The 15363-nt window shown below is 41.5% G+C and overlaps 1 protein-coding gene across 1 annotated transcript in view; it reads left to right on the top strand.

Annotated features, from left to right (window-relative positions):
- Positions 1-10722, top strand: part of kcnh1a (potassium voltage-gated channel, subfamily H (eag-related), member 1a) — a 32369-nt gene extending 21647 nt beyond the window's left edge. Inside the window, exons 9-12 of the mRNA XM_053436415.1 lie at positions 444-643; positions 2308-2560; positions 6431-6627; positions 9853-10722. Of these exons, the coding sequence (XP_053292390.1) occupies positions 444-643; positions 2308-2560; positions 6431-6627; positions 9853-10722 (1520 nt within the window). The remainder of the gene's footprint in view (positions 1-443; positions 644-2307; positions 2561-6430; positions 6628-9852) is intronic.
- Positions 10723-15363: the final 4641 nt, after the last annotated feature.

Genomic DNA, 15363 nt, shown 5'->3' with positions numbered 1-15363 from the left:
ACGATAACAAATATCACGAGAATGGAGGCCTACACGCAATAAAAAGCTGTAATCATAGTTTTTTTTTTCCCCTTTGGCACGAGATGTGTTGATTTGTGTTTTTCTGGAAACGATATGAAAGTTTATTTCCCACGTGATCGAGCAGGTTGAGTCTTACTTTGTCCGTCCTTGTAAACCAGGTTTTTATGTCCTTGAAAGAACCTGATTTCCGTGTTAAAGACTGTTCATGTTTAATTTAGAATCTGCAGCGTGACCCTGGACTGTCAGGTGTTGAATGAATCTTTCAAAACCCTCTGGATCATCTGAAAAAGAGATTTTTAAATCCTTTTGCAAATTCGGATTTTCCTCACAAGGTCCATACAAGTGTCTAAAAACCAGGTTGATGTCGATGCTCCCTTGAGGTTTCAGTGTTTGAAATGATCCGTGTCTCTTCTTCTCTCCAGCCCTGCTTTACGCCACCATCTTTGGTAACGTGACCACGATCTTCCAGCAGATGTACGCCAACACGAACCGATACCACGAGATGATCAACAGCGTCCGGGACTTCCTGAAGCTCTACCAGGTTCCCAAAGGCCTGAGCGAGAGGGTCATGGACTACATCGCCTCCACCTGGTCCATGTCCCGGGGCATCGACACCGAAAAGGTGCGTCACACATCTTCTACTTGTGTTCTGTCGTTTCCAGTTGGGCTGAAATATCTGGTGTCACCTCTCAAGGATTTTATTATAATAATTTTTTAATATGAGCAGGTCATGAGTGCCCTACTGAAAAAGTAGCCACCTTAGCCTTTCCACCATGAAGAAGACTGAGGTGAAATATCTATCACATCAAGGATTTTCTTTTATTGATGTTACTTTTTGGTATTTGTATAAAATTCATTTTTCAGTTTGTTCTGGGGGAATAAAGTGATTCTGTGAAAACATGAAACAGGCTATTATCCAAAGCAGACAGTGGTTTGGCAATTTTTGGCAATTACCAGTGACCAGCAGGCGTCCGGCTGAACCCAGATGATGGTGAAAGGATGTGAACGTGTGAACAAATTCAAACATTTAAAGCTCTCTGGTTGATGTGAAGCCAGAAAGCTTTTAATATCCCTGCATTCCAATTTCAATCCACCTTTCCAAACAATACAATCATGTAAATAGAATAATGTCTCGCTTTAAAACTAGAAATTTAGCCTTTATTAAAACCAGGATTCATCTGTTTGTGTCCGTGTATCGTTCACGTGTCTTCAGACGACACTAAAGGCTCTAAAAATGGCTCCTAATCCCTCCCTGCTTGACATTCGCCCTCAAAGAGACTCGCTCTAAAGGCCGAGCCGAGCATCCTGGTGATTAGACGCACTCCAACAGGATGCTGCCACTCAGTGACACTCAGTGACACTCAGCCGCCGGACTCTGACCTGCTCACAGCTTCCATGTGACCTTCACAGTACAACAGCGTTCACAGACATATCTGGACACTTTCAGCTGTTCACTGACCCCCCCCCCCATCTCCAGATCTGCTGCTTCTAATATAAAAACATGTTTCTCGTAACAGTTAATTTAAGCTTCGAGAACAATAACAGGAAGGTACTTTAGAATTTAATTGGAGGATGATTGGATTTGATTTGAAAGCTTATTAAACTAAATAAAACGAGTACACACTTAGTGTTTTGGCCGGAATTAACAGAGAAACATCCACTGATGAAACAAAATTAAAAATAAGAGAAAAGTACAAACTGTTCCCAAACGTTTCAACACTATTCAGCTGTGAATGATTCTTCATTTCACTTCTCTGAACTTCTCTCTCTATGAGGAAACAGGAATCTGAAAATGATGCATGTACTCTGAGGCAGGCACTACATGAGTCTCAGCACTGAACAGCAGACATGGACGTTAGCAAGGAGCTGGGGAGCGCAGACGAGTATTTAGCAGCTTAAGCTCCACATATTTCCCTGAGGGGCTGGAAGAAACCAAAACACAGAGCTACAAGACAGAGCTTCTGAATTCAAGTCCAATATTCTCTGAGTCCCAGTGAATCAAATCGTTTCTGCATAACGGCTTCCCAGTGCACGGCTGTTAACAAGGCAGAGCGAGAGAGGATTGATCTCATAGCTTCCCACAGAGTTGGATTCAAACTGGGGCAGCTGAGGGTTCGGTTATCGAGACTTTCCCAGTGAAAAACACACGCAGTACATTCTCATGCGTGTTTGAGTTCAGCTGAGGCCACAGTTTACTGTCTCCCCCTCACCAGGCCTGAGAGAGAACCAGCTGAGCCCGAGTCCTGGATCCTCAGCTCTTCTCTCTGCTCTCGGATTCTATTCCAGGTGTTGCAGATTTGCCCGAAGGACATGAGAGCCGATATTTGTGTTCATCTCAACCGGAAGGTCTTCAAAGAGCACCCGGCTTTCCGGCTGGCCAGTGACGGCTGCCTCAGAGCTCTGGCCATGGAGTTTCAAACCATCCACTGCGCTCCCGGCGACCTCATCTACCACGGGGGAGAGAGCGTGGACAGCCTCTGCTTCGTGGTGTCCGGGTCTCTGGAGGTCATCCAGGATGATGAGGTGGTGGCCATCTTAGGTGAGTAGATCCTGGTGGTTTAAACGTGTATCTCTGAGAGTACAGCATGTGCTTTAATGAGAACTCAATCTAATCCCCTCTTTGACTCATAGGATTTAATACATATTCTTTCGTGCTGAAGCAATTTCAAGAAACCAGGACTCTTGGGGTCTGGTGATTTGTGTGAAGTTCTCAACACCTCTACCAGCAGTAATCCTTTCAAATGAACAAGTAACAGATGAAATAGGACTTTGAAATGGAAAGAAGACAATCGAACTGTAGCAGGAGAGAAGTTCAGCTGCTGTCAGACACAAGATGCAATTTTTTTTTCATATATTTCGTTTTTGTACTGCAAAATAATTGATATTTGAGACCCTTTGAAGAAATTCACCACTTCTGGTTATGTTATGATGAGTCAGGCCGTTAAAGGATCTGCTCCAGTTTCACAGAATATAAAGTTTGATTTAATGTGACAGAGAATCAAATGTTGAAGATGCAGAGGTGCTGCTGTGTCACCTCTGTGCTCAAATCTGAATTTATGATCTCATTGTCCAACTGGCCTCCTGCACTGGTCAAACAGGAAGGTTTCGCCTCACAACGTTTTAGTGTGAGGAGACTTTTCTGTGTGGCAGCACTTTACAAACTCTGACTGCAGAGAAGGCTGAGCTGCTTGGGGATCGTTTTCTGCTGAGTCATTAACTGAGGATATGTACCAGAGTTTGTCACAGACACTGAATCCTCTGTGAAACACGTGGAAAACAATCGGCTCTTTTAAACTCGATCTAGTAAACACATTTCACATTCAGAATGTTCACATAAGGCATAAGGAATCGTCTTTGATGGAACTTGTGTCCGGTTTGACCAGAGTCCAGCTTCATTCTGTGTATTCTTTAATTTCCTTTGTTAAGCACATCTCTCATCTTTAAAAGTATTATATCAATAAAGCCATTAAGTTCATCGACTTTACAAAAACCTAAACTTATTCATATTTTGATTACTTCCTCGGAAAATCGTTGATTCTTACAATGTACCAAAAAGTTTTAAATTGTCCATCAGAGTTTCACCAACTTCAAAGTGATGTATTCAGATTATCTGCAGTTCCAGATATTTCATTACAATTTCAATGAAAGCAGCATATTGTCAGTTTTGCTTTAAAAATGTGTAAAAGGACTCATTCAACATTATAAATTTATGATAGATTTTCTCAAGGTCAATTTATTAATCCACCAATCATCAGTATAATCCTCATATAATATTAACGACAAAATTAAAGGAGAAAAATAAACCAAGGAGGCTTTGTGCAGTTTTAAATATATTAGAAAATAGATAGTTAAATAAAAAGCTTTGTAAAACTCAAACTATGATATAATATAATAGCCATATTTTATTATGAAACTTAACGATTCAGCCTTTACACCTGTGATCCACCTGAACCGCAGCTGATGCTTATGACCTGCAGGTGTAAGACGTAGACATTCATTTATGACCCAAATCACCCAGCAGATAATTAGATGGGATCCGGAGTGTGGTCGATCTGTCTCTAATGAAGGAAACCAACAGCAGCAGCAGCTTGATGCTCCATCAACGTGTCAGAAACCAACGAGATGATATTAGATTTCGGGAAAAAATCCTACGGTCATCGCCCGGCTCGTAATGAATGATCCGGCTGTTGAGGTTGTGTAACAGTAAATAACTTGACAGAGTAATTGATGACGAGCAGATCTCTGAGCTTCAGGTGGAAGCAGAACAAAGCTTTTTCCTCTTTATACCTTCATGAAACTGTCCGATTCTTGCTTTATTGAATCCATCCTCACATTCATCTTCATCAAAAATCAATTCAGACTGCAGGTCATTGTCAACGTGTGCAGAGAAATAATCACACACACACGAATGATTTAGCACATCAGGTCAAGCTCAGACCGTCCAGGCTCATTCTAACCAGCCGAAGCTCAATGCTCAGGGAGTCGCTGCCGATGTGCAGGACTAACGAGCTGCTCCCAGGAACCCACTGACCTCTGAGCCTCCTCCAGACACTCAGGTGGGAGCGCAGATGTCAGAGTGAGAACCTCCAGAGTCAGTCCACACGCGACCAATCAGCAGAATGTCCCAAAGCAAAACCTAAAGCTCTTCCCAGCTCCTACAGCCGATCTTGTTTATCGATACATGATAAGAATAAATCTCTCTCCTCTTCTTGGCCCGACCGGTTGAGTCCCGGGAGCCTTTTCTTTTTAAAACCCCCTGCTTTTAATTTTCCAAATGATTGATTTAGTGAATAATTGATGGCGTCCTCGAGCGGAACCAGTGACACCATCTTGGCTCTTTTTTCGTCGATACTGGTTCCTCTTGGCAACAATTACCAGACTGTCAGGTGGAAAGCATTGACCTGGACGGAGCCCGTAATGGAGCCGGAAGCCATTTAGAAGTTATCACTATGAGTCAAATTCCCATTGGCTGAACAGTGGAGCAGAAACAACGTGTAAAGTCCAACTACAAACAAGACCGGATATCACGTACAATACAGGAGTTAATTAGACAAATACTAGTACTTCCACAGTACAAATATACTGTAGAGGAGTTCTAAATGTGATAGATTTCCGTCACTCCTGTGAAATCAATGATAATTTGATTATTAGCTGCGATATCTGTAAAGTAACTGCTTCCTGTTCAGGTCGTCATCCAGTAAAACAAGTCATCAGATGTTTTTAGTAAAGAACTAATTAATGATGATATCATACAGAGTGAGAAACTGTTCATTTACATGCAAATTATATATTGAGTCATAATACTTATTACAAGATTAAACATGAGTCACTGGTTTAGCTAAATGACATGACATGAGTCAGCTAAATTATCTCTTTATTTATTCTTTTATTTATTTCATTTATATTGAAATTTTAATTATGACAATTAAAAGAGTTTATTCAGGATCTGTCGAGACATTTTCTGAAGAAAAAAGAGAAGCAGAGTCCAGGAGTAAAATTTTAAACTATCAAGTTCCTGTTCCAAACACAAATGATGTTCAGATGATCAGCATCAAAGTTATATTATCATATCGAGCAGAGGAGTAAGGAGCCGGCCCCACATCTTATCAAAGAGATCCTCTCTCCCAGTCACACTTTAGATAATCTGCTCATAACCTGCGATTTCACTTGATACCTCTATTGTTTAAAAGTGGCAGATTCCCAGTGGCTCAGAGTTAATAAACATCCTGATAACTTAACAAAAAGTGACAAAATAGTCCCTGATGTCTCCGAGTAGCTTTATTGATCATTTATCTTTTACTAATGCTGCTGTTGTATCTTTCAAGCAGCAGACTGTTGTCGAAGTTGTAGATGATGAGGGAAGGAATCCGAGGTCCAACTACTTTCAGTAAAATAAAATTTATTACAAGAAACTACAGATCAAGACGGGCATCTAGAAAACCCGGAGATACACAAGCCAAATAGTGAAATCTGACGTGCGGGGGTCTTACACACATTTATATAGGGATGTTGGTGCCGCCCATGACTTCAGGTAAATGACGTCCCCCACGGGACTTTTGACTAAATAAAGGCCCCCTTTGTGTCCGAACATGAAGACACATTGGTCAAGAACATTCCTGCTGCACCCATCCATTAGCTGGTCAGAGATAATTCCCTAGGTCAAAGGTCATCCCAAAAAGGTAGAGAGCAAATTAGATAAACATCTGGAGGACTCTCCGAGAATGTCTGAGGGTCCAGAAGATAGGCATCACAAATGTAAGACTGTCATTGAGTTTTAAGCACAGAACCAACATGATCTACTCCAACGAATATACAAGACACTATAATAATCTGTACATTTCTTCCCTGTGTTTTAACCAGATGCTTTTGGAACTCTCCCCTGGTCTTACTCCTTGTTCTGTCTCTGCAGGTAAAGGTGATGTCTTCGGGGACGTCTTCTGGAAGGAGGTGACTCTGGCCCAGGCCTGTGCCAACGTGCGAGCTCTGACCTACTGCGACCTCCACGTCATCAAGCGTGACGCCCTGCAGAAGGTGCTGGAGTTCTACACGGCCTTCTCCAACCACTTCTCCAGAAATCTGCTGCTCACTTATAACCTGCGAAAAAGGGTGAGTGGCTCTTCAATTAGCCTCAGGACGAAAGAGCTTCAACCTTCAGTGGGCGTCCTGCTTCCTGTTTTCATGTTGGTGCTGAGTCCCAGTTGCTGTGCTGGTTTTGAACTGTGCTTCCCACAGATCATGTGGTAAAGTGGGAGGACGATTTCAGTGAACACTCTTCCTTCTTCTCTTTCTCCCGAGAAACTTATTTCTGTCCGTTTGTTTCTGGTCCCGTTAAAGAAACGTCCTTTTTCAAAATAAACTTTGCTTTCTTGCTCAGAGTTCGAAGAGAAGATTGAAAACCAGTCTGTTGCCTGCTGGGTAAATATGAAGCTACAGCCAGGAAGTTGCTAGCTTAGTTTAGCACAAAGACTTAAGCAGAGGGAATCAGCTATAGCCTGAGGATTAGAGTGTATTTGTAAAGGGAAACTGTTCCAAAGCTTATGAGCAGCAACAGTAAACACATGATCCCTGTTAGCCTGTAGCCTCGAGCAAGGGAAGGACTGAGAACATGCAACATTTCACATATAACAGCAAAGATTGGAGAATGGTTTAATATCGATTATGTGTATCGGAAATATTTACTTCTTCTTCCCTTCACCATTAATCATCCCAAGACTTACATCGTGACCTTGAGGTCAGGCCCCTCCAAAGGAACCAATGGATTTACCTGCATAAATCAATCAATATCAATATTTTACAAAGTAATGTACTTTATAATAATGAATAGTTCACAGGGGACATTTCCTCTTGAACAAGTCCTCTAACTTTAGCATCTCCCTGATGTGTTCACTTTCATCTGAGTCGGGTTTTGAAGGCAGAACTCTCACAAGGAGTCGAGTATCTTTAAGTTTTAGTCTCAGTACTTCTCCTTAATTAAAGGATCTTGGTATTTCTTCCTCCTCTGATCTTCTTCTCATGGACAAAAAAAGGAAAAAAGTATATTTCCCAAGTGAAATGAACTTATTCTGCCAAGTTTTTCTTCATTCTTAAATTAATGTTGATGATTAAACAATTTCTTATATTCGTACTAGAGCTGTGAAAAATAACGCGTTAACGCGTTATGATTAAATTACAGGATTAATCCGTTTTTTTTTTTTAACGCATTTAACGCATGCGCAGAAGGACCTTCCAATTCCGCCGCCTCTGCACTAGTCGCCGCTCTAATGCTGTCAGACGGCAGCTGCCATTCAAACAAACAAACAACATGGATAATTCTGATGAACCTGAGGACCTTCTGGACGGGAAGATCGTGTTCCAAAAAAACAAAGATCGAACATTCAGTAAAACCAAGGTGATATGCACACTCTGCGAGAAGTTATCGTTTCACCGTAGCAATACCCGCCTAACCAGCGCAACGCGAGGGGCGTTCAAGTGGAATGCGCCAAACCAGACTCACTCGCCGGACACATTGTGCAAAAGAAGCGGTCAGCTTTACTGTCAGAGAATTTGAACAAGTTAGTTTGCCTCACCAACTGGCTAAAGACCGAGTAGCTAAGAGGGCCTTTAGAGGCATTAGATTGTATCATGGTGTGGTTAATGGTTGTGTGACAAAAAATATAAAAAACGTCAACCATCCTATGGCTAAGAAGCTCAAATAATTTCTGTTTAATTTAAAAAAAAAAGTTTTATTCAACCACACAATGGCTAAGGAACCCGAATTCTGTTTAGGATGAAGATTATATTAATGTTCCATATGGAAAAGCAATGATAACTGCTGAAGAACTGCTGAGTTGCAGCACAAAAGAAAAGTTAAATGTCATAAATCTTGTTTTCACAAAAATATTCCGAAAAAATCGGTAATGTGATTAATCATGATTAATCCATAGAAACCTGTGATTAATTTGATTAAAATTTTTAAACACAAACCTGGTGCCAGAGCTCCTACATGTTACACAACACGCACCACACTTCATACAACGGTTCCATTAAACCGTCACCGTATGTGAAAGCCACTCTCACGTCCATCATTGAGAAACGAACAGCTGTGATGTAGCTACCAATCATTAGCTCATTCATGGAGGTGAGCCCCCCCGGAGAGCAGCGGTGAGATTGAATTGCCTTCGTATGAAGATCAGATCTCATCTGCTGCTTCCAGCTCTCGAGTCACCGGGGCCTCGTCTTGCCTGGATTTAGTACCGCAGGGAAATTCAGGGATGGGTCTAAATGCTGCCTTCAGGAACCGAGCTGGTGAATCTGTTTTTCCAACTCGAGAAGGAAAGGAGGCAGCACACGTACAATATGTTCAAGTGGTTTGAGTCGAGAGAAGAGGGGAGCTGTGGGATGTCTTACCTTTTTATGATGAACGACTTTATGTGTATTGCTTTTCAGAGTCGTACTCGGGAACAAGAAAAGAGCAGACGACAAAAAGGGATCATAAAATAAACAATACATGTTTACACTCAGATAGTAGATACTTCATTTTTTAAAGCTGTGCCCCTTTACCCAGACAATTGTAACTTTGAATTGGGTTTCCTTGAAAACCCAAAACATAATACATTCAGTCAAAGAAATACTTTGACATTTATGGAAATACGTTTAATTGCCTCCTTTCCAAGAAGTAGAGCGAGACCATAAAATCTGACAAGCTGAAATATAGTAGCTTGTTATAGACGCTGTGTATATCTATACTGACAAGTAACAACAAATGACAGTATGACTAGGTTTCAGGCCGTTTAGAACGAGAGACAAAACCTTTTTTCATCTGATTTTGCATTAGAAGAGATGCATAAACACAGATGTGATCCATATTTTACTCTCCAGATTACAACTGATAACACTGTCTCAAAGTGATTATAGCACATCATGAATTATTGATCGTACACCGTACAGAGGGCAGAATTATCGTAATCGTCGTACATCTGGTGATGCTGCTGCTCCCGAGCTCAGTTGTCCATCAGCAGCTGTGCGGTGATGGAGCGAACAGTGTGTCTTCACCCTCTGAAGCCACGGGCAGGATGTGAACTTTCCCTCAGTGTTCAGGGAATAAGCTCATTAAAGTGACATTTACAAACCACACACATTCTGAGGCATTGTCGCCGCACAGTGAGACAGACACACACCAGTGTCTTCACAGCTCCAGTCACACCTGACGTTGAAATGGGTTTCGTATCCAAATTTTTACCTAAACAAGATTTTAATCACATTACAAACAAACGACAATGAGAGAAGATTGATTGATTGATCTGCTGCAACGCTGGTTTTGTTTTTGCCTCTAATGTTTAAACTGTCTTGTAGATCGTCTTCCGAAAGATCAGTGATGTGAAGCGTGAGGAGGAGGAGCGGCAGAGGCGTAAAAACGAAGCCCCTCTGAACCTGCCACCCGACCACCCGGTACGAAAACTCTTCCAGCGCTTCCGGCAGCAGAAGGAGGCTCGTTCCACGCCGGAAAAACCGCAGCCGGAGGATCACGACATCGAGAAGGGCCCCTTGTACGTGGACGTCCCGCTGGCCAAGACAGCCATTCCCACCAGCAGCATCGTCACTGTAACAGAGAGCCCGGCAACACCCTCATCTTCATCGCCTTCGTCTTCAACGCCCTCCAAATGTCCCCCGACAGACAAGGTGAAGCTACAGGTGCCGCCCCCCGTCTCTCTGATCGGAGGCCGGCTTTCCGAGCCAGTTAAAGCCAAAGGGTGGGGTCGTTTCAAAGAGTCCATGGCCAAACCCGACAACTGGACCAAAGTGTCTAAAGCCGAATCCATGGAGGTTCTGCCCGAACGGACAAAAGTGCACGAATCACAGACGTCTCTAAAGAAGACGGACTCCTGTGACAGCGGCATCACCAAAAGTGACCTGCGGCTGGACAAAGTGGGCGAGTTCCGCCTGACGCCGCAGGACCGCAGTCCCGTCCAGCCTCCGGAGACCCGGCACGCCTTCTACCCCATCCAGGAGCAAACGCTGCAGGCCTCGCTCCAGGAGCTCAAGCTGGAGCTGAAGGAGGACCTCTCGAGCCTGAACGTTCGGATGTCCGGGCTGGAGGTGCAGCTGTCAGAAGCCCTTCAGCTCCTCAAAGCCAGGCCGTCGAGTGCCGGCTCCCCGCAGCATCTCTTTGACATCTCCAGACCCGGTTCACCGGAACTGGGCAAAGAGGATATCTTCTCCTGAAAGGACGTGCTGAGTCATCCGGCTTCAGTTTCCTGTAAACTCAGCTAGAATCCAGTGACTTGGATTGCTGAGGCTGCACTGGGTGCACCCGTTTAGATTAGGCCTCAGCGTGGTCTCTGAGGTCCACCGGCCTGTGTTGTAGGGGTCGTACCTGTTGGCTACTGAGGGACCGTCGGGTTGAGGTCAAGGCCCAGATTTGGGCTTGGTAACACTGAGCACTCGGGGGTTCAAAACTGAAAATGCTTGTATATAAGTTTGATTTATTTTTCCATTGCACTCTAATGGTCAAATAGCTTGAATGGTGTGAATTTAGCTTGAGTCCAAAAACCTGGTTGAGGTTTTGAGTCTCTACAGAAGTCGTGTCCCTGTCGGAAGGCTCTAATAGAAACAGCATGACCCACTGGTTTATTATGGTATGAGATTCCTTGCATGTCACATTAAGTAGACGCGTGCCGCAAATTGCAGACGGAGCATATTTTATGAATCGAGGCCGCGTCGAGTCATTTGCATCATTTCACAGCGACAGGGGAGATGTCGAAACAGTCTCCGAATCATCTCCTCCAGCCATTGATGAATTCTCTTATTATATCATCTGCCAGGATCATAATGAATTATACAACAGATAACTCCGGCCAAGCAATCTGATTTTTCAAAGACGTCTCTCAGCAGATCTTATCATTTCCATAAACCAGCGGATAAATCTGCTCCATGAGAAACGGGAATGCAATTTTAACTTGTGTGGCAGCCGTCAGTTATCTCCTCTGCAATCTTGTCATTCTCTTATATAAACACTACAGCGGGTGATATATATCTTTCTCTATATATATGAATATATGTATTGTATGGCAGCCATGCATTTTAGCTTTGGTGATGCACAGTTAGGTGATGCAGGTGCTGCTGCTGCTGCTGCTGCTGCCCCGTATTTAACACACTGACATGAACTTAGTAAGGAATGCATTTTCTGCATCATGTTTCTGAAAAAAATAATTTATTTATGTAAACAAAATAAAACGAGCTGTCAACGAGTCATCAGAGGTTTGGTCTTGGAAGCAAACCGAGATATGTGGACTGGTGAGTTCTGCCTTCCGATGGCCACTGAGGTTCATGTTTACACCCGTTAGCATGCACGAGTTAATATGTTAGAAAATCATCCCGTCAGAATATGAGAGTCAAACTGAGAATCAAAAGTGTGAAAGTGTTTTTGATGCAGTCCCTGATTTCTTTGTTGTTTATTTGGAGGAACCTCCCTCTGATCCACTGGTCTCTCACATGTTCCCTCAATGTGTCTTCAAACTGGGAGAAAACCACTTGACCACATGAACACAACTTCAATATTATCTTTTATATTTAATGATTATTTCTCGATTAATCAATCACAACCACTTCACTGAGCCTCAGGGAATGTCCTCAAATTGCTTAATTTGTCTGATCATCAGTTGAAAGTTATTTCATTTACTTTACATACGGGCAACTACAACCAGAAGTTTGGTGAAGAGTTATTGGATTAAAATGTAGTTGTTGGTTAATTTAGTTTTTTATTGATCCTGATAAATAAATGTATAAAAAGAAATGCAAACCTACATGTAACTGAGGTCAATTAATTACTCAAGTTAATGCTTAGGAACCACCAAAAGTTATTATTTTACAAATTTCACAACTTTCTGTTTAATTTAACATCATTTTAGAAATTTAAACTTTGTTTTACCACAATTTTCAAAAACTCTCAAATCTCCGATGACATGATTCACCTCATAAATATATAAATCTATGTGTATCATCAGTTGTTTAACAACAATCAACAAAAGCCTAATAAGCCAATAAAAAGATGCTTTCAAACTTTAATTAAAGTCCCAGGTTCTGGTATTTAGCAATAATTAATAAAGTGTTATAACATTTAATAAATATTTATAATTTCTGAACAGATCAACTATCTACTACAGTTTCATAGATTGATAGTTTATGTAGATTGCCAATAATAAATATCAGAATAAATGAATTGGAGTCATTCATATACTGTATTATTTTGTTTCACTGATTTAAACTGTAGTTATTTATGATATTTTATTTCCTAAACCAACATAAAACTGTGCAGAAGTCAAAGGCTCCTCTGGAAGAAGCTTTGCTGCTCCCTGCTCGACTCTATCCTTAGTTTACAGTAGAAATACTCTTTTAACAGGCAAGCACCAATAACCACTATTCTATAATATTTATTATTCATATGGATAATTTATGTTCCCTACGTTCCATCTTTCTCAACGAGACAAGAGACAAGCTGAGAGGAAAAGAGGTTTTTATCCTCCGACACGTTCTGTCTCCTTCGTTTCCATCAAAAATTCATCCCACTAAAAATAAATGGGCCTGTCATCACAAAAGTGAGGATTGGTTTGGGTTAGAGGGAGATTTCACATTATTATTACATGATCACTTCACTGTTCCACTTGAGACTGAGTCTGACGGAGCACTGAGTTCAGCAAACACTGGAAACTGATAAGAAAATGTGTTTGATATCTCACAACGACACTGAATCAATCAGTTTGTGGGTTTGCACTGTAGCTTGATATATTGTATGGACGAAATGTCTCCATTTCCTCTCACTTCTGAAGTTTGGAGTCATTTGGGGTCGGAGTCTGTGCAGGTGTGATCATTGACGTCCCACCAATCATAGGTCTGCCTCAGCTGTCAATCATGAGTCAGCCGCAGCTGTCAATCATGACGTTTGACCCCGTTTCATAGCAGCAAATTAATTAAAAACTAATTTACCAGAAAGATGAAAACTTGAACAAACACCAGTGTGACAAGTATGATCTAAAAATCACAGAAAGCGTCTTTGTGAAAAATGTATTTGACTTTATAATGTGGTGCACGTCCCATCTGCTAACGAGGAGGAGGCAGGGTCTATGATTTATACTAAACCCAGCCACCAGGGGGCGATCCAGATTATTTGGCTTAACTTTTGGGAGCTGACGTGACGGTTGTAAATCTCTGAATGTCACACAATTTAACCACATTATAAATTGAGGAACAACATTTAACTTTTACTGAAACAATGCAAACTGAATATCATTATTTATTTGATTCAAATGAATTTCACACGATTGTTACATGAAGTTAAGAAGAGAATTTAATTTGATCTACAACAAAATGCTGTTTCACTTCACCGATGACACAGATGAATGACATAATTGATATTTGTAATTATATTTTGCAACTTATTTAATTCTGTGATGGGTTCTATTTAAATGTGAATGTGTAATTTTCTTCTTCTTCGAATTCTTTACATTTTTTAGATCAGACCAGATCAAATTATTTTCATAATGAAAATCTATAAAAAGATCAAATCAGGTAAAGGGAACTTAACTTAACTTAACTAATTTACTAATAAAATGGGATGGAGGTTGACTCTAAAATGCAGAAACTAAATCATTGAAAGCAATATGTCAAACTGTGTAATCACATTTACAAACAAACAGTGAGGAAATATCTAGAGAAGTGAAAAGGACTTTTACCTTACTGCACCTACACGTCATTGATAATATTAAAATATCTTTTTATTATAGAAGCATGCAACACTGTGCCTTCATTATATCGCCCCCCCCCCCCACCTACGGAAAAAGCAGTGTGACATATCTAAACCTCTTCTCTGGAATGATTTGAAAACAGAAATATTTTTGTGGTCAGCTCTTCATAGCTGCCTGGTTATTAAACCATATAATATGTATTAGCAGAGTATAAACTACAGCAACGGGATGTAGGTGCAATCTCACATTCAGAGAGAGAGAGAGAGAGAGAGAGAGAGAGAGATCTCACTATAAGCAGATGATCATTATAACCATTTTGTTCTCTATTTCTCATGCAGATACAAAAACTGGATGAATATAAAGTAAAGAAACAAACATATGACTGATTCAATGATAAAGTAACAGAAACTGTGCCGTGGTCTCATTGGTTGAGATGAAAGCGTTATTCTCTGAGCACACACACACACACAGACACACACACAGGTCCAGCCATTACACACTGTGGCAGTTTACAAACCTTGTACAAGTAACACACTTATGTTGGAATGATTCTGTCCAGAGGCTTTTCTGATCCACGTTAGCGGTTCATCACTACAAGTGGTATTTATAAACATATGTATTGTAAACGGGGGGGGAACGGGGGAAAGTGGTCTATATGCACAGATCACCTTGCAATGATTGTTGAAGTTCAGGCTCTGATGTGTGTTCTCTGTAATATGCACATGACTCCACGCTCACATGTCACGGGATGAGAAATGTACAAGCACAACGGGAACTCTTTGTAATGAACTGTGACAAACTGTGCTCTTCATAATAAACATTTTGTATGTTGATGTCTGTTTGGAGCCCGGTGAGGATCCTCGGCCTCGGTGTGAGTTTCAGCTCCGTCAGCGATCACAGCTCGTCTCCCAGAGAAAGGGTTCGTCAGCAGGTGTTGTTTTCTCCCGCTGAGCGTCTCACGTCGGATAAACCCCGGGTTCTGTTCTCATTTAAGAGGATTCCTCGCTGACCCCAGCTCACAGTGATCCTCCTTAGTGTCAGCGGTGTGATAATCCCGAGCACAGGAATCAGCTAATGGAAGCACAACAACAGGCCTCCTCATTATACTCTTATGCTTTATTGA

The sequence above is a fragment of the Pleuronectes platessa genome, chromosome 12, assembly GCF_947347685.1.
Source record: "Pleuronectes platessa chromosome 12, fPlePla1.1, whole genome shotgun sequence".
Classification (NCBI taxonomy): Eukaryota; Metazoa; Chordata; class Actinopteri; order Pleuronectiformes; family Pleuronectidae; genus Pleuronectes; species Pleuronectes platessa.
This window is presented reverse-complemented; position numbering and strand designations above follow the sequence as displayed.